Genomic DNA, 25,726 nt, shown 5'->3' on the forward strand with positions numbered 1-25,726 from the left:
ATGGTCCAAGTCAGCTGATTAGCAACTTAAATTCCATCTACTATCTTTAATTTCCCTCTTCCACATGGTGTAACATATTCACAGGTTCTTGGGTTTGAGATGTGTACACCTTTGGGGGGGCATTCTGTCTATCCCAGCTAATTTGGGTGTTCCATCTGAAGCAAGAATTCCACAGCTGCTGTCAGACTGCCACTATGCAGAGGGCATCTTCACCTTCTGATATGTGAGGATGAGCCAAGAACAAGGCTCATTCATTTATTCATTCATGCAACTATCATGCAATTCCCACAAGTATCTGTCAAGGGTCATGTGTCTTAGATGTAGGGAATACAATGGAGAGCAAATTATTTTGCTCTTGTTTATACAAGGAAGTTTCCTTTTTTTTTTTTTTTTAAAGATTTTATCCATTTATTTGACAGAGAGACACAGCAAGAGAGGGAACACAAGCAGGGGGAGAGGGAGAAGCAGGCTTCCCACGGAGCAGGGAGCCTGACGCGGGGCTCGATCCCAGGACTCTGGGATCATGACCTGAGCCGAAGGCAGCTGCCCAACCAACTGAGCCACTCAGGCACCCCAACAAGAAAGATTCCTAAACTTGATTATAGACTAGGAGGGAGATACACATTAAATAGTCACACGACTAAATATATGCTAATTTTAAAAAACTGTGATAAGTTCAATTAAGGAAAAGTTCAGGATGCTTTGAGAGAACTTAAGATGTGACTGACCTCATCTAGGTCAGAAAGCCTTCTCCTTGAAACTGGTGTTTGGGTTGAGCTAGAAAGGTTAAAGTAGTGGAGTTGGGTGAATGTATGGCATGTGCAAAGGCCCTGTGATGGAGTGTGGTGGTTTTAAGGAAGTGAAGGCTGGCCGATGTGATCAGAGAGCAGATAGCCAAGGGGAAACAATGGCACAGGGTGAAGTTAGAGCAGTTGTTGAATACCAGATGCCTGAAGAGTCCTGGAAGCCATGTTTGTTCTCTGTAGTTAAGAGTCTGGTTTTTGTTTTTTGTTTTTTTGTCTTTACAGATTTTGAGAGAGAGAGAACAAGTGGGGCAGAGAGAAGCAGAGGGAGAGGGAGAAGCAGACTCCCCACTGAGCAGGGAGCCCAATGTTGGGACTTGATCCCAGGACCCTGGGATCATGACCTCAGCCAAAGGCAGACGCTTAACCAACTGAGCCACCCAGACACCCTGAGTCTGTTATTTGTTTCTCTTTCCCTTATTTTTCTCCTGTTTTGTTTCTTAAATTCCACATGAGTGAAATCATACAGTATTTGTCTTTCTCTGACTTAACTTCACTAAGCTTTATAGTCTCTAGATATCCATGTTGTTGCAAATAGCAAGATTGCATTCTTTGTTATGGCCGAATAATACTCCATTGTATATATACATACATCTTCTTTATCCATTTATCAATTGATGGACACTTGGGCTGCTTCCGTATTTTGGCTATTGTAAGTAATGCTGCTATATACACAGAGGTGCATGTATCCCTTTGAATTAGTGTTCTTATATTCTTTGGGTAAATACCAGTAATGCCATTGCTGGACCACAAGGTAGCTCTATTTTAACTTTTTGAGGAACCTCCATACTGTTTGCCATGGTGGCTGCACTAGTTTGCATTCCCACCAACAGTGCACAAGGGTTCCTTTTTCTCCACATCCTCAACAACACCTGTTGTTCTTTGTGTTGTTGATTTTAGCCATTCTGACAGCTGTGAGGTGATATTGTAGTTTTGATTTGCACTTCCCTGATGATAAGTGATGATGAACATCTTCATGTGTCTGTTGGCCACCTATAAGTCTTCTTTGGAGAAATGTCTGTTCATGTCTTCTGTCCATTTTTTAAAAGATTTTGAGAGAGAGAGAGCGCCCAGGCAGGGGAGAGGAGCAGAGGGAGAGGGACAAGCAGACTCTGCGTGGAGCCTGAAATGGGGCTTGCTCTCACAACCCTGAGATTATGACCTGAGCTGAAATCAAGAGTTGGATGCTTACCCAGCTGAGCCACCCAGGCGACCCTTTTGTCCATTTTTTAAATTGGATCGTTTTTTGGGTGTTGGGTTTTATAAGTTCTTTACATATTTTGGATACTAACCCTTTATTGGCTATGTCATTTGCAAATATCTTCTCCCATTCTGTAGGTTGCCTTTCAGTCTGTTGTTTCCTTTGCTGTGTAGCAGCTTTTTATTTTTATTTAGTCCCAATAGTTTATTTTTGCTTTTGTTTCCCTTGCCTCCGGAGACATATCTAGAAAGAATTTGCTACAGCCAATGTCAAAGAAGTTACTGCCTGTGTTTTCTTCTAGGATTTTTCTGGTTTCAGGTCTCACATTTAGGTCTTTAATCCATTTTAAATCTATTTTTGTGTGTGGTGTAAAAAGTGGTCCAGTTTCATTCTTCTGCATGTTGTCCAGTTTTCCCAACTCCATTTGTTGAAGAGACATTCTTTTTCTCATTGGATATTCTTCTTTATTTTGTTAAAGATTGTTAAAGATTAGCTGATCTTGTAATTGTGTATTTTCCACAATTCTGTTCCATTGATCTATGTGTCTATTTTTGTGCCAGTACCATACTGTTCTGATTACTACAGCTTTGTAATATAACTTGAAGTCTGGAATTGTGATGCCTCCAGCCTTTGTTTTTCTTTTTCAAGATTGCTTTGGTTATTTGGGGTCTTTTATGGTTCCAGACAAATTTTAGGATTGTTTTTGTAGTTCTGTAAAAATGCTGTTGGTATTTTGCTAGGGTAGTAAAGATGTTTTAACAATATTTGTTCTTCCAATCCATGAGCATGTCTTTCTATTTCTTTGTGTCATATTCAATTTCTTTCATCAGTTTTTTATAGTTTTCAGAGAACAGGTCTTTTACCTCTTTGGTTAGGTTTATTCCTAGGTATCTAATTATTTTGGGTGCACTGTACAGAGTAGAATTTTTAAAAAGATAACTGTAGAGCAGCCAAAGCAGCTACTGTGTGAAGAATGGGGTACAGTGAGGCAAGAATGGAAGCTCAGTTGTAGCATCTGAGATGGGAGTGATTCCTTATAGTAGAGATGGAGGGACATGGCCAAAGATGACAACTAACTGAGGAGGTAAAAATAACAGGGTTTGGTAATGGATTGGTTATGGAGGTTAAAGGAAAAAGAGGTTTCAGAAAGACTTAGGTTTGGAGAAACAGCTTCACTGCTAAGATCACAGTCAGTTTTGGACATGTTAAGTTGCAGAAATCAAGTAGGTAGTAGGATTCTAACTTTGAGCTCCCTGGCATATATAGGTGGTAATTTCAACCAAGGGTGTGAATGAAATCTCCTAGGGAGAGGGTACAGAGGAGGGCTGCCATCATAGAAAGCAGAGGTTCTTAACCTGGGGCTATTATGCTCCCCAGGGGACATGGAGCAACGTCTGGGGGCATTTTTGGATGTTGCAATTTGGGAAGGGGTGTGCTACTTGATGTCTAGTGGGTAGAGGCCAGGGATGCTGCTCAACTTCTGCTGCACAGCACAGTCCCTACAACAAAGAATCATCAGACCCAAAATGTCAGTAGTGCTGGGATTGAGAAACCCTAATTCAAAGGGTGGGTAGAAGAGGACCAGCCAGCGGAAAAGTCTAAAAGCAACCAGGAAGAGTGTGGCATGAGGAAGGTACGAGAAGAAAGTATCAAGTGGGATGAAGACTGAAAATGGTCATTGGCTTAAGGATGTGGTGATTTTGGGTGACTGTAGACAGTTTGTGGAGTGGTGGGGTCAGCAGCTTTTTCAAATAGGACTGAGGAATAAGAGAATGAGAAAATGGAGACAGTGAATGTAGACAGCTTGACAGCAGAGGTAAGGCAATAGTTGAGGGGGGATGGGGGGTGGGATGGGATAAGGCTATTTTGTATCTTATTTTTTTTTAAGATTTTATTTATTTGACAGAGAGAAACACAGTGAGAGAGGGAACACAAGCAGGGGAGTGGGAGAGGGAGAAGCAGGCCTCCCCTGGAGCAGGGAGCTTGATGCTGGGCTTGACCCCAAGACCCTGGGATCACGACCTGAACTGAAGGCAGAAGCTCAACGACTGAGCCACCCAGGCGCCCCTAGGCTATTTTGTATTTTATTTTATTTTATTTTATTTTTTAAAAATGTTTTATTTATTTATTCATGAGAGTCAGAGAGAGAGAGAGGCAGAGGCAGAGGGAGAAGCAGGCTCCCCGCCTAGCAGGGAGCCCGATGCGGGACCCGATCCCAGGACCCCGGGATCATGACCCGAGCCGAAGGCAGACGCTTAACCATCTGAGCCACCCAGGCGCCCGGCTATTTTGTATTTTAAAGATGAGAGACATTTGATTAAAGTGCTGATATTCCTATTCAACAGAGAAGCGGCCTGGGAAGGCCTGGGGGGGGCAGAGAAAGGGAGGGAAGGATTGGCTTTAGCTGGGAGTGGTGGCTTCAGCTGCAGCAGAAGGGAAAGGGGAGAAGATGGATTAATCAAGCAGGGTTGCCTGCAGAGGGTCCCTTTGTCTGTCATTCCCTTGGTGTGAGTTTTAATGGCTCCAGCAGAGGAGTCAGAAGATCAGTGATCCCAAACTGTTCCTTTTAGTCAGGGAAGGGTTTTGTTTTAGGATGTGCTGTACCAGTCATGAAGGTTTGGGTGTTCCATGAGCCATTACCATCAAAGTCAGGGAGACCACATGGGCCAAGTTTCTGAAAAGGGGCTGTGACCTGGAGCATCTAATGAGCACTAACTTTCGCTCGAATAAACAGTGGAGTTACTTTTTTTCCCTCCAGTTTTCTTGCATGTTCTTTGGAGCAGTTTCTTCTGACCAGCGACAACACTTCAACCACCCTTTTGACAGTCTGGCAACGGCAAGTGACAGTGAAGAGGACATGAATAATGGCAGTTCTTCCACATTCTGACACTTAATGATGGCTGAATTGGCCCCCAGTCCATTTGCTAGCTCACTTGCACCTCAAACACGTTTTCACATTTAGTCTAAAAGATACTGTCTTGGACTTCCTTGAAATGGGAGGATGGGCTTCTGCTTTGCTAAACATCATCATCTTCTATAACAGCCATATCTAGAAATAGCTGCTTGTTAAGTGTACATATTTGCTTTAAATCCATAATGCTACTTGGAGGCAGAAGAGTCTTCTGTGCAGGGAAAAAGCTCGTTAGAATTCTTCAATGCACGTTCACACTAGAGCTTTTAGCATTTTCTTTGCCAGTTTTATAAAGGTATTTAGACCTTTTTCAGCAGCCATCTAGAGTGCATCAATATGGCTTGTAGTTCTGTGACTAGTAGGGAGCTTTTGTATTTGATTGCAAACATTAGAGTTTTGGTGCTTTCAGACATAGTAAAAAGCTATGCAGTCTCTTCCTATGTAATGCCATGACTTTTTTTGTCCATTGCTTTTTATATTCTGTTAAGATTTTAAGTAAAAATAATCCCTGAAATAAAGGTCAAGAATAAAAATATATAGCCACCCCCCTCACTTTGGAGTCTTTTCATATATTGTAAAATTTTATTTTATAGCCTTAAATTGTTCTGTTTTCATATGTGATTTTTACATTTTGCAGTGGCATGCAGAAAAGAATTTTATGGAACTGCTGCCAAAATTATTTCTGTATTATCTGACATTGAGCAGCAACCGCCACTTCGAGAGCCTAGGTTTGGAGTAAAATGAGGTAGATGATGAATATTTCTGTTCTTTGCCCCTTTAAGAATTAGCTTCTTACCTGAACAGACAGACTAAAAAATCTGGCACAAAACCATTGTTACATAATATGTAACATGCCTCTCCCTCCCCCAAACCTGTTTATAGTCAATTATAACCTGACAAACTCTTCACTTCTGTAACATCTTACTGTGAAGTCTTTGTGAAACCATCAAATCACAAGGAAACATTAACTGGCAAGCAGTTGTACTTTACATTTTGTGAGGAATTCATACACAAAGGTGGCTGAGTGAATAAGTAAACTTCAGAACTGTGAAGAGGTCTAACTAAAACCAGAATGAATTTGGCTCTTGTAGCTTAGTGAGTCAGAGCTACCCACAATAACCTAATAAAAACTCTAGTTCGTCCCAAAATGTTCCTCAATGAATGAAAATGGGCTTTCACCAGGCTTTTTGTGGAAATTGGCAATGCCCACATAATTTCAAGTCCTTTCACACTGTAGGCTAAAGATTTACGTATCTTATGCTTACACTGATGATTAACACTGAATTTCACATATTCCTGACAGATGCAGATGACGACAAAGAGAGCATTTATACCCGAATAACTGTAGGTCTCATGCAGAGGGTGAAGTTTCTGGTTCACTCACTGAAATGGGCAGAGGGGTGTAGGTTGTGAAGGCACCATCATCAGTAATTGCCTGGATGCAGCATCAGTCTGGAAAAGATAGTTACACTATTAAATTGTATATAATTTGGGTTTTAGAATTTGCATACAGAATGTTAAGTTTAAATGACACCAGATCTTTTTGTGGCTTCATTCCATACCATTTGGAAGATGCAAAAGCCTTCTCAGTTGGGAAAACATCTATATTTTACATTCAATTATCAGTCCATTTTGATGGAATTTTTGAGGCAGCTAAACTGATGTAGTAAGCTAGCTGGTGAAAAAGAGCTAAGGGGGATAAACTAGGAAAAGACAGAAAATGACAGCTACAAAGTAAGGAGTCCCTGCTAGAATGACTAAGAGGCTTGGAAATGAGGACTTGATATAGAGACCAACAAAATGCCAAGGGCTGGTGTCTTAGTTACGGTTCAAATTAAGAGGAGTTATGCAGATTAGTATAAATACTATATTTATTAAATATCTTTACAGTTTATTTAAATGTATTTACAGAACTATTCCTGCATAAGTTATATTTCAGACATCCAATTCAGGTCATTGCCTCTTGGGTAAGACAAATAATGATAGTCTCAACAGAAAAAAGCAGCTCATTAGTATACACAGATTCAAATTTGCTTCATATTTAGCCATCTTTGCCACAGACTACCTGCTAACAGTTAAAATTTTGACATGGACACTTGCTTTTTAATTGAGAAGTTCGATTTTGCAAAGAATTTTTTTTAATAAATAGAATCCAAATGCTTTTTGCTTCATATTTTCAATTTTATAAGCAGATTTTGGGTTTTTGATATTGTAAAAATTTGTTAACTGCAAAAATGTGATAGTTTCCAGGGAAATTGGGTGCTGTAGCTTCTAACAAAGATAGCTGGTATAAGGTGACAAGGAACCATGAACTTATTCAAAAGTACAAACATTTACAGTTCTAGCCAATCTTGTTTACAATCTCCAAAATGCTCAAAACTGACTCCGTGAATTCCCACAATTCCTGCCTTGTTACTCGATGTGGTAGGTTGGTGGTACTGAAGGTGGTCCTGAAGGCTACTGTTCTATCCAGAACAAATGCAGCTGATAGAAGAGGACACTCTCCTATCATGCAAAGCTTGAAATCTAGTTTCTACCCTAGACGCAGTGCACCCCCCAGACATGCATACCTGGAATGGATTCTTTTGTGATTTAGTACCTATCAACCATGTCAAGCCAGTACAGTAATTCAGGACAAATAACTTGTTTCCCCCACCCCCATTTCTTCTTTCAGTTTTTAAGAGCCTATGGATTCTACTGCATTATCCATTCAGTAAATTTTTTTTGTGCGCAGGCAGCTTAAGTTCACAGGAAGAAATAAGGTTCTGATATGTTTAGAGTGCACATTTTAAAACAGAATAAAATAAAAATTTCAAGCATGTGATAAAAATATTGATTTTTATAATACAGTATTGCTTTATAAATATAGATGGAAAAGCTATAAACTTTACTGGTCTTTGGTGCATCCAGACAGGGATAAATAATTTGCCATTTGTAAATTAGAAATCCAAATTCTCTTTTGTTATAAAAGTCCATTACATGAGGCAAATGTGTGTTTTATGCTGCTTGATTTAAAATACAATTAACACACATATCAAGTTCAGAATCAGACCCACCAAGTGGTATATCTGTCACACCCCAGAGACTTGGGTTCTGTGACCTGGAAAATTCCAGTATGGGTCCAGCAGAGCCTCTGACTACTGGGAGTGGAAGGAGAGTTACTTGTTAAGCAGCACTCCAACTGATCACCACCCCCCTACCCCCCGGCAGTCATAAAATTAATTGTGTCACACACAAAGGACAGGGCAAAAAGAAAATAGAGAAAATATTCTGTGTCACTAATCTATAGGCCAGGTCCAAAGTCAGTTCCATTGTGAAACTCAAATTCTTGTCCCACTATTTTCAATATCACTGACACAAACATTGTTGATTTCTAATGGTCATTTCTCAAAAAAGACTAAGTTGATTAAATGAGTCGTGTAAAACACCACCAATCTAGCTTTATAAAGATTGTGTTTGATGGGTTAAATGAGAGCAGAGAAAAGCCAGTGACTTGACCAGCACTGCTCTTACAAGGAATTAAATGTAGGCATTGGAAAATTAATGCAAAATATATCCAGATCATAAGGCTACATACCTCTGACCAGAAATAATTAAAAACCCAAACGAAAGAGCTGAAATTGTCAGCCCAAATATAAATGTATTCCTTCTAACAAAACCCTTCTGGATGCAACTTTCTTTACTTTTTAAATACACAGAGACTGCAAACAGTTTGTGCAAAATAAATACCCCGCCACTTGCCACTCATGCTTCCGTGTTTTATCATAGCACGATGGGTACTCATTATTTAAACAGAATGTACCTCCACCCACCCCTCCCGGCCCCGACCCCTATCTCCTCTACCAAAGAATTCTGTTTTGTCAAGTTAGGGTAGTTAAGGCATTCTGACATGTAATTAAAGGTGATTCAAAATAGATATCTAACATTATGCCAATTTAGGAATAGTAGATAAATTACTGAACGGCTTACAAATGAATAACTCATTCTTATTATAAATGAAATGCCTGTTACAAGCATGATGCATTGAAATATAGTAATGACATGTACATGGTACATGTTAAACAATTTTAAATAAAACAAAAGCTTGACAGTTACTCAAATATACAGTACAAATTCACAAAACAAAATCTTTTAAAACAAGTTGAGGTAACCTCAAACATAAGTTTTAATGCAATAAACCAGGGAATAAGTATCTCCTTTAGAGAAAGACACTTTCTGTATTCTCTTTCAGTAGATCCTCATCAGGTTTAATTGCATTCTCATCTATACACCAATGTTACCTGACTTATATATAAAACATGGCTTTAATTTAAGAATTTCTAAGTATATATATTTTTCTACCACCAAGTTAATGAAGGAAAAAAAACTGACCCAAAAATATATATCTTTACAGCAGTCGACTTGTGCACAAACCTTAAAAATAAGTTTGAGCTTGCAGGTAAGGGGAAAACTGCGGGTAGTTTTATACGGAAACTATATACTGCAAGATGGCTATTCAGAAACTGTAAACATTAAGCTTGATTCAGAAACCCCTAAATTTTTGTGTAGGGCAAATGCAAATGTCAGATCATCACCAGGAGTTTTCCTCGTGGACTCTTGTGCTGTTGTCACTGCCCACAGTGCTCTTTTCACACGGACTCCCTGAATCTGGTGCCTGCTCTACGGAAAGCAAGCCTAGTAATGAAAGGTCTGAGAGGGAGACTAGGAGTAGCGTGACCATCAAAACCCAACAAAATTCAAAGTTATAGCTCTCTGTTCTCAACCTGTTAGGCCTGAGGGCCTAGAGCTCCCACACCGGGATCTCGTATCAGAAATCTGGGAGGAATTTCAGCCATAACATTAAATTTCTAGGCTTTGAGGAGTTTTATAATCTTGTAATATTTCCTTTGGAAAAATCTGGTAGGGAGTCTCCCCAACGCCTCCTGCAAATCAAGCCACCAGCCTATAATTTGGACTAATCAATAAACTGCCGGAACTTTCCTCACAGGAGCACGATTAAGCATCTTTTAAAAACCAAAAAACATTTGCATCCATAGAACTAAACTAAATTTTTCTAACAATTTGTAACAAAAAAGCTCCTGGGATGAAGATTTCATAATCCAGAGCAATGTTTTAGAGCAGAATTATAAGCCCCTGAAAAATAGGAGTTTATAATGAAAACATAAAGCCACACCAATCGTCATAACAAAGACTGTATAGTACACGTGTAACATTTCTTTTGATGATAATGTTTCTAGTAGATGTACCATAACATACAATTTGTGTTAGACTTTAAAATCCCTTTTACATATTGTAATTTTGAATTCACTTTACCAACATCACTTTTTCAATACTTAAACCATTTTTGAAACATAATAGCCATTTTGGCATTGAAAATCTCCATTCCATCGTAGAAAGGACAGGAAGAAGTGAAGGTCAATCTTCAAATCCTGATTCTCTTCCAAGTTGCTGGCAGATATGAGCTAGTGAATGACAGTAGTGGTTCTCCACAAAGATCTCAGCCAGGTCTCAAAAAGACAAGCAAAGGCTTACATCACTGGTCACTGAGATCAGTGGCAAAGAAACACAGTCCTGCCAGCAGCATCAGCACACATGGCAGGGGAGAATTTGGGAAGATGAAGGGAAAGGCCGGAGTTGACACCTAGGCGAGTCAGTCTGTATACTCAGCCACTATTGAAAGAAGGACGGTGATGTCGTCTGGCTTTCCACCTAAAATGAACATGAAAATGAAAATGTCTTCATAGGTCTTAAAAGGAAAAGTCAATTAAAAATGTAAGCCTAAGAAAGTACTAAGAGACAAATGCTTGCAATTCAGGCAGGTTTGGTTTGTGCTTTAGTAGAAAAAAGAAGAAAATATTCGATAAAGAGAAATAGTTTTAAAAAAATTACATGTAACTTAATTGAAGTTTAAAAAAAAAAAACTTCACTGCTTCTTTACAACAGGCACTCTATTAAAATGGTCGCCACATCCTCTGTTTATAGCAATCACAGTAAAGACAAAATCTGGTTCAGATAAATTCTGCCTGACGAGAAAGTTACATGCTTCTACTCACAATCCTAATTTGGACAAACATATCTAATGTTTTGAAACTAGGAATAGTCTTGTATTCTAATCTGCCAAACAGCTATGGCATGTGCTTTTTTCTATTTTAATACTTCCTGGAGGGCTAAGAAATGCTTTACATGTCATAATATTGTATCAGCAAGAAACTGACCAACTCCATGAGTTCTGATAATGATAGCACCAACATGTCATCCCAGCTCTAAGACTGAGCTACTGGCCTGTTCCCAAAGTTATGTATCGTTCAGTAGATAGAAGGACTCTTTAGGCAAGGACAGTTTAACATTGCTTCCCTCTTCAAAATCTGCTGTGGTAATTTGGCAGGCAAATATTGTCAACGAGTCTCACAAAGCCAGAGGGAAGGGAGAAGTGAAATGTCAGACCCATGAAGGGTAGAATGTTAAACTGTTAGGAATGTCCAGGGCCTCTAGGCGGACTTGGAAGCCTTTTGGGCTCAGGTCCAAGCCATGCAGTGGTGGCAATAAAGGGCTTCAGGTTCTGCCTGTCTGTCTCTACAGCCGATGAAATTCAGTTCTGGAGGGCATCCTTGGTGGTGAAGACATGATGACATGCACTTGCTCTTGACCCCCAGTGTTAGGGCGTACTGACCTCGCTCAAAGCCAGGGGCTCACAGCTGGAAGAGGACATCTTACCAGTCTCACCCGAGTGCTCTAGTTTACCTCACTCTACAGCCAAGAATGCTCCCATACCACTATGTCCCCAATTAGTCCCTATGACCTTCCTAAAGAATGCTTACCTCTCACATTCAATCCGTTGTCACATGCAAACTGTGCAAAAGGTGACATATAATTTGGGTCATAGGCCAGCTCATGGGCTTGCTCAGCAATGCTTCTTGCCGTCTGTTGTATACTTTCGTAATTTGAATTCTAAGATGAAAGGATGAGGGAGTCAATTTTACCACAATGCCTCACATGATTTCTGCATATAAGTATACTTCTTGCAAATATCACTTTTTGAGACAGTAACATTTATCTAACCACAGTTTCCACCATTTAAGTTTTATTACAGTTAGAGAAGACATTGCAACATTACATCTTCAGTAAAATGAACAAGACCACCAGTGAGTGCCGCCTGCACAAGATGTCAATCAGATGTCACTCTTTGCTAGGGTGGCCTTGGGCCCTAAAGTCTGGATTTTCATTTTTGCTTTTTTTCCCATTTGGAATTCTTAAGGTATTCTTGCTAAAATTGGATGGGACTGAAAAGGCAGATTTTGATAGCACTTTAGGGATGACCTCAAAAGTTTCCTTGCTTAGGAATGCAACCCTGGCCAACCACAGTTTGCTCTCCAAGTAAGAGCTGCCAGTTGTCCTACTGAAAATACCTTTAGAATTTTATATCATGATGAAAGATTCTTGTTTAGCTGTGTAATCTTGAGTCATACCCTTATCCTTGCTGCTTCAACTTCCTCATCTGTAAAATGGGGATGGGAAACAAGGTCCATTTTAGCTCTACCACTCTAAGATTCGGAATAGTTTCAGTATAAATAATAAAAGGCCTCTGCCTCAATGTCACCTCTTCAAAGAGGCCTTCTCTGAACAATCTTTCCAAAACAGCAGCCCTCTTTATTCTCTCTTCCTTTACCCTGCTTTATTGTTCTTCTTATTTACCACCAACATTTATCATGTATTTTTTTCTCTGTATTATCTGTCTTCCTCCACTAGAAATATAAGCTCCATATGGGGAGGGAATGTGAAGTTTCTGCTTACCACCCCGTCACCACACAGAGCACAGTGCCAGCTCCATGGAAGCACCTGACCTTTACTGCATCCCACAGACGGGGCATGGCCCTACGGGCTTTGTACACATGGTCTTAGTTAATCCTCACCACAACTCTATAAAATAGGACCTTTGGTAACCCCCACTTTAAAGGTGAGGAAAATATTGCTTAAAAAGTTTAGAAACTTACTCACAGTCATACTGCTTAGTGTTAAGAACATAGGAAAAGACTAATTTCCCCCCAGAGTTAGTACTTTTACAAAGTCAGGAAAATATGGAAAAACTGGTTTTTACTTCCTTCCACTTTCTGTATGGGCCACGTCTGAACTGTTCATTACTGGTGACAGCTCAGATCACGTCAAGGCCCCTAGCTGCCTCCTGCCCTTGGCTGGCTCTGGTACGGCGATTTCCTATCTCTCCCAACCTCAACACCTGCTGGGTTTGTTAAAAGAATAAGAGGAGAAAAAGACAATCGGGAGCTAACACCATTAAAAATACAAGAAATTTCTCTTCTGGGCTTTCCTACCTTTACCACTTTACTAAAGGTACTAAAGGTGAGAAACCCCCTTTTCTCTCAAGTTCTCCAATTGTGAATATTTCCATTTACAATTGCTTAAAAGACCGGGACCATTATTTTCCTAAATTCACAAAACAGTCTTTTCCAAAACTACAAAAAGAGATAATACAATTGGACCAATAAGACTTAGCTGCCCAGCGAGGGCCATTGTTTCCATCAACCAACCTTTGAGTTAATTACCTTTAATTTTTTTAGCTCCTGAAGGATCATATAATCAGGCATGTTGTCAAAAAGTCCATCTGTTGCCGTCAGGATAATGTCTCCTAACTGGACATCAAAAGATGTGCTATCAGCAGCATCTGGGCTGTGACAAGGACAGGGTAGGGGCAAAGTTACGAGAGGCCTTCAGAGACAAGTTTCAAAGTTTCCAAGAGGCACTATGTTACAATGTAATGAGGCTTTAAGAAAAACTAATTTATAATAACAGAATCAATAAGAAAAACCAGTCATTGTGAAATTCATAACCTTGAAAAAATTAATTGAAAAATCTGATATAAATAGTTCAAAAGCTTAACTGAAACTACCAAATAAAACTGAATCTGATGATTAGTCACATATGCCTTAAAAGGAAGAAGGGTTCTTTTCTGAGTCAGAACTAACATGCCTCTAAAATCCTAGTAGAAATGAGTCTTTATTTCCTAATTCTTCACAGCCAAATTCCATCCTCTCTTACTCATTTTCTACTCATCAGTTTCTCTGCAGGCTTAACTCTGGCTCTGAGGAGGCTGCAATATAGTGGAACAACAGAGCACTATGGAAAAGAACATGCAAATCCCATAAGAATTAATTCACATGGAATACCTACAATGGTATTTCTTACTATAGTACTAGTAATTACTAGTATTATCACTAGTATATTATTACTAGTAAGGACTAGTAAGGCAGAGTAAGGACTGTGTGTCTCTCAGGGCTTAAAGAGTGCTCACCACGGATAAATATTTAATTATTAGTGTGCCTGGCACATACTAGGTCTTCAAGAAGTATCTAATAAATGAAGAAACAAAGTAACTAACCCTCCAAACTGGGGCGGGGGGCACTCCTTAATATATTGTTAATGAAGAGAGGAATGTGCAGACAGCGTGTGTGTGTATGTTTGTGTGGCAGGGGGAAGATTCATAGATACAGATGCTTCTATATGCAGAGAATAAATCTGGAAGGATGCAAAGAAATAGGTAATAGTGGCTACCTCTGAGGAGAGAAAATGTGTTGGTGGGGATGGGATAGGAGGTAGATTTTTCACTACATCTTTTTGTATAAAACTTTAAAAAAGATAGAAGGCAGGTTTTTTCCTCTGATAACACCTGATGAAAACATACAAGAATTGGGGGTAGGGGAAGGACACCTGGTGGGGAGAAAAGATCATATATTCAAAGAGTTAATGGCCCTCTCAAAGGCTGGTTCTCAGCCATTTCCAGAGGCCAGCTTCACTGAATCCAAGCCTCTAAGGTGAGGGAAAGGTGAAATATCTAATAGTCTGCCTTAACCTGTAATTAGGGAACAAGTGCAAAGAAAAAATTTACACACTGACCCAGAAAGGAGGAGCCAGAACTAAAACACCCTAAGCTTGACAGAAAGACCCCAAAGCTTGTGTAACTGACATGTTATAAATTATGTAAAATATGTGAAGAGAAAACATAAAAACAACCCACCAATGTCTGCTGGGGATTTACACAAAGTACCCTGAGAAAATTCCAGGTTCACCCTCTCTTGACTGAGGAAAGAAGGGGCACGTTTAAAAGTTCTGTGATGGGGTTTGGCAAAGAACTTTCACTTACACATTTAATACCACAAACACTTTGTGAAAACGGCTACTAAAGGAAAACCTGTAAATTAAGGGTTAAAATTATATTTTATAAATAAGAGGAATGAAGTGAAAAAGGAAGTAAATGCTTTCATGCAGCAGGGGAAAAAAGACTAAAACTGGTGGAAACCAGGTCGATTCCCTCTGTGGAATAAAAAAAACAATACAAGACACTGCACAGTTGCTCAGACTTTGGAAACAAATCAGGTTCTAGAAGTTTAGATTAATGACCAGGTTGGCAGCAAAGCTCTATTTTATGCTGAGGTTTTTCTTCCCCAGGAGTGTCCTTTGCTATCCTGCCTGTGCGAGACTCGCTACCATTGGACAGTTTGTCCTCTTCTCCCAGCACTCCCACCCATGAGCTTGGTGTTCCGCCAGCTGCAGTTCTGCCCATTTTGATTGAACATACTGTGCCGCTGGAAACTTTTGACTGCACTGAAACACGAGCTGAAGTCACATGCTAGCAAGCTGTCTGTGGGTTCCAGGGGAAGCAACCTCCACCTCGCTGGCAGGCCAGGCAGAGTGCTGCCCTAAACACACAGTCCCAAAGATAGGGTGTGAGATATGGCAGGGTAGCTCTAGCACTGAGAAGCCAAAACAAGAATCAAATAAAGGAAAATTAAAACACTGCTCTCTGTAACTGTTAGCTGAGCTTGGTATCTACCAAGCCCTTGGGTTCTGCTTTCTCCTCACTCCAATATGGCTAATATGAATATATACATTACAGCCAACTAAAGAAGGGCCTATAATGAAATATTGTTCCAATTAGGGTAACATACCTTAATCTGACAGTAAAATATGCTTCCCTCCCTCTAAGAGTCAGCAATAGACTTGAGATGGACAATCCTGAATACCTAATTATATAATATACTTATTTCAGTTTAAAAAATGGCAGTAATAATCATTTTATCTTAGTTTGTACTCAAGATCTGGCTTAATAAGAACTATTAAGTAGAGACAATAGACACTTGCAAGACTACTTCTATTTTTACAAAAGGTTCATTACCCATTTAACAACATTTATGAATCACCAGCAATGTTTGTGCCAGGTCCTATAAAGTTGTTTGAGGCAGAGGAATCTGACACTTAGTCTCACTCTGTATTCACATTTGAGAAAAGATAAACTGTAAAAGTTGATTCAAAAAAGTAGTTATTGTCTTGTAAAGGTCTTGACAATTTAAAAGTTCTATCTGATGCATATAATAGAAGGCCCTGAGAATCAGGAAGTTATTCTGATAAATAAAGCAGATGTCTGTTCGAACTCTTCCCTAACAACATATGCAAAAATCTTGTACAGGCAGTGGCATGCATGGACGATGACTCATTTCTCCAGCACAACTTAACAAATATGTACATATGTACCATGTTGGCCTTGGTATGAAAAACTGATACTCTGTAAGCTTGAAGAGTATTTTCAGTCTTGTCAAATTACTGGGTTTTCATCTGAATTCAACTTGGCTGCAATAGCCAGCAAAATATCTTTTGAAGTCAAACTAAAAGGTCCTTTTGATGAGAATATTCTCGTTGTACCTTCTTATCACACATGACAACTGAAAATGCCTATTTCCACTGTAGTTAAGGGGGACAGGAGGAGGAACAGCCATGCTCTGCTTACTCTTAATGGCTAAGAGGGGAGACTACCTGTCACTCAGGACGACTCCTTCGGCTTCAGGTGGTGCAATTGAGAGCTGGAATGGAGTGTTGAAGTAATGCTGCTGCTCATCTGATCGGTGCACAACTTCACCACCCCTGACAACCAGAAAGCCTGAATCACCCAGGTTTGCTGTGTGTAAGCGGTGGCTAGTTCTGTCCAGCACCACGATGCAGGCAGTACTGCTACCTAGAACCAAAAATGATCTCCATTTATTTTCTCTTTCTAGATTATCTTTGGATCCACATTTTTATCCCATCACCCCAAAAAGCAACATGCCACATTGGAACCTCCTTTGACTATCTTAGTCATGCTCCTGCCTCCAACAAATAGCAATAGTAACCTGATCAGGGTCAACATGATGGGGAAGGAAAAAGGGATTTATATTATATATAGTAAGCAAGCCCCTGAAATCTGAATTCTTCCACTTGCAGAGATAGGAAACAATAAAAATGGCTGGTATTTAATTGCACGATTTCATTTCAGTAGTACTATAATCTATGCCAAATGCTCAAAAGCATGTTGCTGAGGTATTAAGTTTTAACACTTAAATGCCAGAATAAGAAAGAATGTTATGTTTTCCTGACATTTCTCATTAGTCATTGGCAGGAAGCCTTCTCCATGAAATTCACTAAAATTTAAGACAGGGCACATATCTACAATTTTTAACCAGATTTTCATCTGTTGAGGTCATGAAGAACCTTCACTGGAGACTGACTCACTATGAACGGACAAGACCAATTTTCCCAGGCAGCCTGTGGAATCATCCTGTTCACTTTACAGAGACTACTAATGTTCAGAGGGAAGAAACCACATTCCAAGCAGAGAGCAAAAAGCTTCTGTGTACCTTTGCAGCCCACAGCTCACATGACCTTCCCCAGACTGAAAAGCTGATGTACAACCAGTAAGACTGCTTTCAAGTACTAAAATTTAAACCTATACCTACAGAAAAAAAATGTCAAAATAGAAAAATAAACAGTTTACCAAGAAGTAAATTTAATGGTCTGTAAATATATGAAAAAATCATCATCACACTAGTAGCCATTTTGCCTATTAGTTTAACAAGAGTAAAAAAAAAAAAAAGATACTGCATTGTACTGGCAAGAGTGCAGGGAACACGGTCACTCTTACTCCACGGTGGCAAGATAGTAAAACCACACGACCTTTCTAAAGGGCAGCATAACCTTGAAAAATGTGCATATCCTTTGACTTACCAATTCTAAGAAACAACTAGAAATGTAAACAAAATAAGTACAAAAACATTGTTTAAGATCAAGAAGAACTGGAAACAACCTCAACATCTAAAATTAAGGGATTGGTTAAATAAATTACAGTACATCCATACAGTAGAAAGCTACATGCTGTCATATAATACTTAGGAGTACAGACTCTGGAGTCAGCCTGCCTGCATCTGAATGCTGGCTCTGTTACTTAACTAGCTGTGTGACCTGGGGCCGCTTTGCACCTGTTTCCTCATTTACAAAATAGGGAGACCATAACGATCTCTTAGTGTTAGGAGGATAAAATTAGTTAAATCATATCAAACACTTACAACACGTAAGTGTTAGCTATTTGGTAGCCACTAAAATTGTTAGAGAAATAGATTTGAAAATGAAAGATAAGTGAAATAAGCAGATTTCAAGCTAGTATTAAAGTTCCCTTAAATAAAAAGTGTTATCAAACTTAAATTGTACATCAAAAAAAGTAAAATTTAATGTAATTAAAAAGAATAAACCAATAGTAGGTAAAAGCTAAACTGTTAAGATGACCTTTAAAAGCAAAACAAAAGAAACAGGCTGTGGAACCAGCTGTGTTAAATCCCAGGGCTCCACTGTTTTCTAGCTGTGTGACTGTGGGCAAGTCACTTATTCTCTCTAGGCCACAGTTTTTTCCTAACAAAACAGGAAATAAGAACAAAAGAACCTACCTCATGGGGCTACTGTAAGCACACAGTATATTCACAATTCCTATTACCATTATTCTATGCACAAACATATACAGAAGAAAAATCAGGGAGCATCATCACTAAAATATTAATAGTTTTCTTGGTGGGATTATGGATAATTTAATTTCTGTTATTTTTCCTTGATGAAGGATGTATGATGAAAATGTATAACTTAATATAAAAAAACTTAAATTTAAGCATTTATCTCATCATAATGTTCAGAAATTCCATTTCCTTATTATCTAACCTCACACCCTAATGCTAAGCTATCTAGTCTCTACCCATCAAACATCAGAGAAAAAACAAAGTACTGTAACTAAATGGCAGTGCTGCCAGATAACCTACTGCATAGCTTATGTTAGAGTTAAGATCACCAATTACCCTTCCTTCTTAACTCAATGCACAAAAACTCCAATCATTTTTCATTAACAGAATCACCATACAAAAGATCTTCTGAAAGCTGCTGGGATTAATCTGAGGAGGAAAAATGACAGATGAGTAGCAGAGCCTTGAAAATCCTGCGGCAGGAAGAATTCATGTTGACTCATTATTACTCACGGACAAACCCAGGCTATCATTTTGCTACCCCGGTGGCTGTTTCCCTCACCCGCTCAGTTAGAGTCAAAACGGTCCTCATGAATGACAGAGCTTTAATATGCAAAGCAGCACCAAAGAAGGCAAGCCCAGCCTTACAGAATCATGTAGGCTTGGAGTGTATACTCCTCCTCTACCTCTTCATATAACTGATGATCATGTGCCCATGGCTCAGGCCCTGAGAGCCTAATACTGGGAGAAGAGCTCATTATTCTTATGTATTTGGAGAGGAACAAGCAGGAAAAGAAGAAAAGAAGTGCTAAGAACAACAGCATCAGATGTTCAGACCACTGACAAATCCAGACAGGCACCCAAGCAAACCACTCATGCTAAAATGGAAATATTTTTATCACTGGCCCCTAATTTTGTAAACTACCATGAAATCTTTTGTGCAGCAAAGAAAGAAAGAACCTTATTAGGAATGACCCCTCAAATTCTTAAGATATGTTAACTCCATAAGACTTAACTCCACTTAAGAGTTTCTGAGGAAATATATATTAACAATTAGCCTGTGATGCCAACCCAGATCTAAAAGCAGCTAGAAATTCTCAAGAAACATGTGGTTGACCTTTATACTGGAATCGTGTTATAGGCTTTTTAGCAATTGCTGGATTAAAAAAAAAAAAAAGGATTGGGGTGCCTGGATGGCTCAGTCTTTAAGCATCTGCCTTCATCTCTGGTCATGATTCCAGGGTCCTGGGATCAAGCCCCACACTGGGCTCCCTGCTCAGCGGGAAGCCTGCTTCTCCCTCTCCCACTCCCCCTGCTTGTATTCCCTCTCTCGCTGTCTCTCTGTCAAAAATAAATAAAATCTTAAAAAAAAAAAAAAGGGATTACTTAATCTTGTAAAGTTATCATTATTTGCAATTATATCTGAGGTTCAGTAAAATTCAGTAGGCTGTCTTTGCCAAAAAATGCTTGAATTTAGTTACAAACAACTTAGAGGTATGTGTGTAGATTAGGTGACAGAAGCGTCTATGTGTCATAGTAATGAAGGATTATTTCAACATGTACTTTAGGAGAAAAAAGTGATTATAATATTCAGTGTAAAAAAACTTCTAATATGTCCTTAAATTTATTTTAAGATCTCCGAACTACATGAGGGTAAATAGGAAAGGAAGGAGGGATAAAGAAGAAACACAGCGAAGAAACCAAAGCTTTCAAAGTGCAAGATCAGGACAGGTGTTTTCAGCTGCTTATTCCAAGTCACCGTAAATGGGTAGGGGGGTGTCGGCAGAGGACTCATGGGAATATGCAGGAGTTGGGACCTGGAATCTGTATCTATAGGCTCTTCGTTAGGTGTCAGACTATTAGATAGTATTCTGCAATGTCCTCTTTCCCTCAACATGTTTCTGAGTATTGCATGAAGCTTTGAGTCATTCCTTTTCACAAAAAAAAAGATCTCTCCATTTAACAAATGAAGCAAGGAGGTCAGAGGTTAAGTAGTTTGCCCAAAGTCGTAGGGCAAGTTGACAGAGAAGTACTAGAAATAGAATCTAGGATGTTTCACTGTGCCAGGCAAGCTCCAGATTGCATGTCCAAAATAGCGGATTAAGACAAAGCGGTATATTGAAACCTCAAGACAAGGTTTCTCTTCAGTTAGAAGGAAAACAAGCTGATTAGTCACAGCACAAAGACAGAAGACGGCAGCGTGATAAAAAGAACCCCTTCTTATAAAAGATTTAAATTGAAGGCAAAATTTTACGACGTGGAGAACTCCATTAACACTGAACAGAGGTTGATTTTTAATATGGACGGTGATTGGGGGGAGGCTACTTCTAGTAACCAGAAAGATGCTGGCAACTAGCAGAAATTTAGTAACACCCTTCTGAGAGCTTGCTCAGAAGGCTGGGTAAGTTGTTGGGTAAGTTCCCAGGAAACCATTTAACAAACAAATGTAGAAGCTTGGCCAAAAGATGCTCCATTAGCATACCAGATAAACACATACTAGGAATTTGGAAGTTTTCTAATACAAGATTAATGGGGATCTATTTTGTGCTATGCTATTTCACAGACTAATCAGCTACCTGCTACAGTCTGGGGTGCCTATCTGCAACTTGAACTCTCCAACTTAATTTTACATACCAGATCCCATTCCCTTTCTTCCTCCCCTGGAGAGAACCGCTATCCTGAATTATACAACCACTTACTTTTCTTTCTTCTTTTATCCTATTTTGGAGTCCCTGAACAATATGGTTTTACTTTTTTATGTTTTTGAATTTGAAATATGGAATCAGACTGTTAGGTGGTATTCTGCAATGTTCTATTTTCCCTCAACAACATGCTCCTCAGTATTGCATGCAGCTTTAAGTTGTTCCTTTTCTTTCTGTATTTATTTGACAGAGAGAGAACATGAGCTGGGGGGAGGAGCAGAGGGAGAGAGAGAAGCAGACTCCCCACTGAGGAGGGAGCGGGGCTCAATCCTAGGACCCTGAGATCATGACCTGAGCAGAAGACAGATGCTTAACTGACCGAGCCACCAGGCACCCCAAGTTGTTCCTTTTCAAAATGCGTTTTTCTACAATAAATGGACTTTTTAGGTTGTTCCCAGTTTTCTGCTGTTATAAGCAATGTTACTATGAACATTCTTGTACCTATCTCTTAATACACAAATGTGTAAGAGTTTCTCTAGTCTAAGGTATAGACCCAGAAGTGGAATTGCTATGGCATACTATCTGTTTACATTTAACTTTATTCCATAATTCCAAATTGTTTTCCAAAGTGGCCATACCTATTTACATTCCCTCGAAGCAGTAGTATGTATTCTGGTGAGCTCATATCTTCTCTATCAAACTCTGCTTAATAAAGAGCTCCAGAAAAAAAAAGCTGGGCTACTACTAAGTGATTTTCTTGGTTTTGTTGTTAACCATCTTCTGAGCTTCTTTACAAAGGAAAACACAGTATATCTACTTACCAAGCAAAGGTACTTTATTTTGCAGCAACTCACAGTAGCTTGTGGTGAGGATTCCAATGGGGTTACTCGGGACGAACCGTCCTTCTTTTACTAACCGTTCACATGTCCGCATTAAAGTCCCTGAGAACTGGGATGGATCAACTCCATAGTCTCTCCATCCTCCTACACCATCTGCAACTCCTAAAAACAAAACGGAACAAAATTACATTGAAAGGATGTTCTTACCGACTTCTGAAATTCTTTCTTAGCCCTGTCTCCTCTTAACAGTTAATTTTACTACACACTAGTACATACATTTACCCTGAGATTCAGAATGAAAAGTGCTCAAATTTAATGTATCATACACTAATACTCTTAATCCACATTTTCTACTTAGAATCTGATCTTTCTTATATTGATGAATAAATATGTGAGCTACCACAGGGTGGCATTGCTTACTAGCCAAGAGTTCAATTGCAGCAGGATTATCATCTTTGTATGGAAGTATTTATGTTATTCATCTTTGTTCTATAAGAATGAAAACTGGTTTTTTTAAAATGTGCTGAAACTAGTGATAATACAACTGAGCCAGAGCTGGCAATCATTCAGAATATCAAACACAGCAAACTTTAACTTCAAATTTTGGTCAGTAACTGTGAAATAAAGAAAGAAAATTAAGAACATATCTCATCCTCTTTCCTCCTCCCTCAGAGACAACCACTATCCTTTCTGTACAGGCCTGCACTATCTAATACAACAGCCACTACCAAACATGACTACTGAGCCTTTGAAATGGTGCAGATTCAAATTAAGAAGTCCTCAAAGTATAAAATACACATTTTGAAAACTTAGTAAAAAATATTTTGGATATAGGGGCGCCTGGGTGGCGCCTAGTATGTGTTTATCTGGTATGCTAATGGAGCATCTTTTGGCCAAGCTTCTACATTTGTTTGCCTAATTGTCTGCCTTCGGCTCAGGTCATGATCTCAGGATCCTGGGATCGAGCCCCACGTCGGGCTCCCTGCTCTGCGGGGAGTCTGCTTCTCCCTCTCCCTCTGCTCATCTCCCTGCTTGTGTGCTCTCTCTCTTGCTCACTCTCTCTCTCTCAAATAAATCAATAAAATCTTAAAAAAAAAAAGGTCTCAAAAAAAATATTTTGGATATAATGTGCTTAAGATTAAAATTAATTTCACCCGTTTCTATTTTTAACTAATGCAAATACTAGGAAATTTAAAATGACATGTGTGGTTCACATTATATTTCTATTGGACAGCAATGGTACAGAGATTTTCACGGGTTCCTAGAGCTGTTGATGAGTTCAGAATCCGCACAAGACTCCTTTATCAAGAGGAAACTAGTGTACAAGAAAGTCAATAAGATATCAAAGTCAACATCATACTATCTCCTATTCAACCCCTTGCAAAACACTAAGCTAACTGTTCAACATTAAAATCCACTTCTGTCTACTAAATTCAAACAAACTGAGGGAACTAGAAGATCAGATATATCCACTATTAAGGATTTAAGTGACTGTATATGAACCTTTCTGGAAGGATCTATAAGAAGTATTAAGAGTAGTTTTGGAAATAAGAGACTGCAAGTGATCAGTGAACAAATGGGGAGATTTTAGCTTTTTACCTCATACTGTCCTGTATTGTTTGAAATCAATTTTATAATGATCATGTATTGATTTCATAATAAAAATATTATTTAGGAATTTTATCATTTTTAAGGCTTGCTGAGCATTAAACATCCTGCCCACATACATATTTACATTTTTTTGTACGTTCAACTTTCACACATTTTATTTTTTTAATTTTTTTTTTCACACACATTTTAAAGAACCTATTTGGTACAGAAGTAGGAAAGTGCCTATATAAATCATCCCAGAAAAAAACTGGCTTAACATGAAATGAACACATGAAACTGTTTTCTGGTGATGGCATTTCTCAACAGAAATGGAATACATTCTGAAAAACATGAGAGGAAACATAACTGAAAGAGAGTATAAAGAAGGTGACAAACAACATCACTATTGGGGCAGCAACTTTCCCTACCTTTTGTGACCAACCAGTAAGCAAAATTTCACTATGGGGCAGTTCCAAATCAGTTGATTAAATGATATGATGTCTGGGGGCACCTGGGTGGCACAGTTGATTAAGCACCCCACTCTTGGTATCAGCTCAGGTTGTGATCTGATGGTAGTGAAACTGAGCCCTGAGTGGGGCTCTGTGCTCAGAGCGGAGTCTGCTTTTTCTCCCTCTCTCTCTGCAACAACCCCCCCAACACCGTGCACTTGCACTCTTGTTCTAAAATAAATAAATCTTTTAAAAAAATGATATGATATCTGGGATTTATTGCAAAATAGGGGGGAGGACTGATGGAGGAATGGATGAAACAAGATTGGCTATGAATGGATAACTGAAGTGGAATGAGAAGTATGCTCATCTCTCTAATACATATTTGAAATTTTCCATTACACAAAGTTTAAATAGAACTAATGATAATAAGAAAGAAAAAAGATTCTTCTGCTACGTGGAGAGCAAGAGCAGAAAAAGGGGATGAGTCAGGAGTCTATCTTAGTAGCTTGGTTGTGAAATGGTGGCAGTGCATTCAGAATGCAGGGGTTTGAGATCCAATGAAACAGAAGGACTTACTGGTATACTGGATAGGGGTGTAGCAGTGGTGGGGAGAGAGAAGAATAAAGGATGACTGAGGTCTACCCTACCAGGAAGAAGTATTACTTTTTTTCTGTTTTTCAAGCATTTTGAGGGTATCTGGAAATTCTTAAGAGAATTTAAGATAGTTTAATAGGAACTTCTTTTGATAAATTTTATTAGGGGTAAGATTTCACCATCATTTTATTTATTTATTTTATTTATTTTTTTTTTAAAGATTTTATTTATTTATTTGACAGAGACAGACACAGCAAGAGAGGGAACACAAGCAGGGGGAGTGGGAGAGGGAGAAGCAGGCCTCCCGCCGAGCAAGGGAGCCCGATGCGGGGCTCGATCCCAGGACCCCGGGACCACGACCTGAGCCGAAGGCAGACGCTTAACGACTGAGCCACCCAGGCGCCCCTATTTATTTTATTTTTTTAAAGATTTTATTTATTTCAACTGAGAGAGACAGCGAGAGAGGGAACACAAGCAGGGGGAGTAGGAGAGGGAGAAGCAGGCTTCCCGCTGAGCAGGGAGCCTGATGTGGGGCTCGATCCCAGGACCCCGGGATCATGACCTGAGCCGAAGGCAGACGCTTAACGACTGAGCCACCCAAGTGCCCCAATTTATTTTATTTTTTAAAGATTTAATTTTTAAGTAATTTCTATACCCAACGTGGGGCTTGAACTCACAACCAAGAGCTGCATGCTCCACCAACTGAGCCAGCCAAGCAACTTGCCCTCACCATTATTTTAAATGCAACAATTTGTTTTAAAATACAGAATGCAATTATAATCCTTGCAATTCCATCTGATGAATCATTCATTCTTTCCAAATTACTGCCTGCTTGAGAAAAGAATTTCTCTTTAACCAGTCTCTGATCTAAGAG

General features: G+C 39.2%; 2 protein-coding genes across 3 annotated transcripts in view; one reads left to right on the top strand and one right to left on the bottom strand.

The window, feature by feature from the left end:
- Nucleotides 1-5,406, top strand: part of RAD9B (RAD9 checkpoint clamp component B) — a 37,843-nt gene extending 32,437 nt beyond the window's left edge. Inside the window, exon 11 of the mRNA XM_035016985.1 lies at nt 4,763-5,406. Within this exon, the coding sequence (XP_034872876.1) occupies nt 4,763-4,891 (129 nt within the window). The 3' untranslated portion in view covers nt 4,892-5,406. The remainder of the gene's footprint in view (nt 1-4,762) is intronic.
- The window catches only part of PPTC7 (protein phosphatase targeting COQ7), a 64,736-nt gene that overhangs the window by 17,843 nt on the left and 21,167 nt on the right, over nt 1-25,726 (bottom strand). For both annotated transcript variants that reach the window (XM_035016986.1, XM_035016987.1), the window contains exons 2-6: nt 22,199-22,378; nt 16,736-16,934; nt 13,474-13,597; nt 11,734-11,863; nt 6,250-10,624 (exon numbers count right to left, since the gene is read on the bottom strand). In XM_035016986.1, coding sequence (XP_034872877.1) covers nt 10,566-10,624; nt 11,734-11,863; nt 13,474-13,597; nt 16,736-16,934; nt 22,199-22,378 — 692 coding nt within the window. In that variant the 3' untranslated portion in view covers nt 6,250-10,565. The remainder of the gene's footprint in view (nt 1-6,249; nt 10,625-11,733; nt 11,864-13,473; nt 13,598-16,735; nt 16,935-22,198; nt 22,379-25,726) is intronic.

Source organism: Mirounga leonina, unplaced genomic scaffold (assembly GCF_011800145.1).
Source record: "Mirounga leonina isolate KUSES-001 unplaced genomic scaffold, KU_Mleo_1.0 Mir_171, whole genome shotgun sequence".
Taxonomy (NCBI): domain Eukaryota; kingdom Metazoa; phylum Chordata; class Mammalia; order Carnivora; family Phocidae; genus Mirounga; species Mirounga leonina.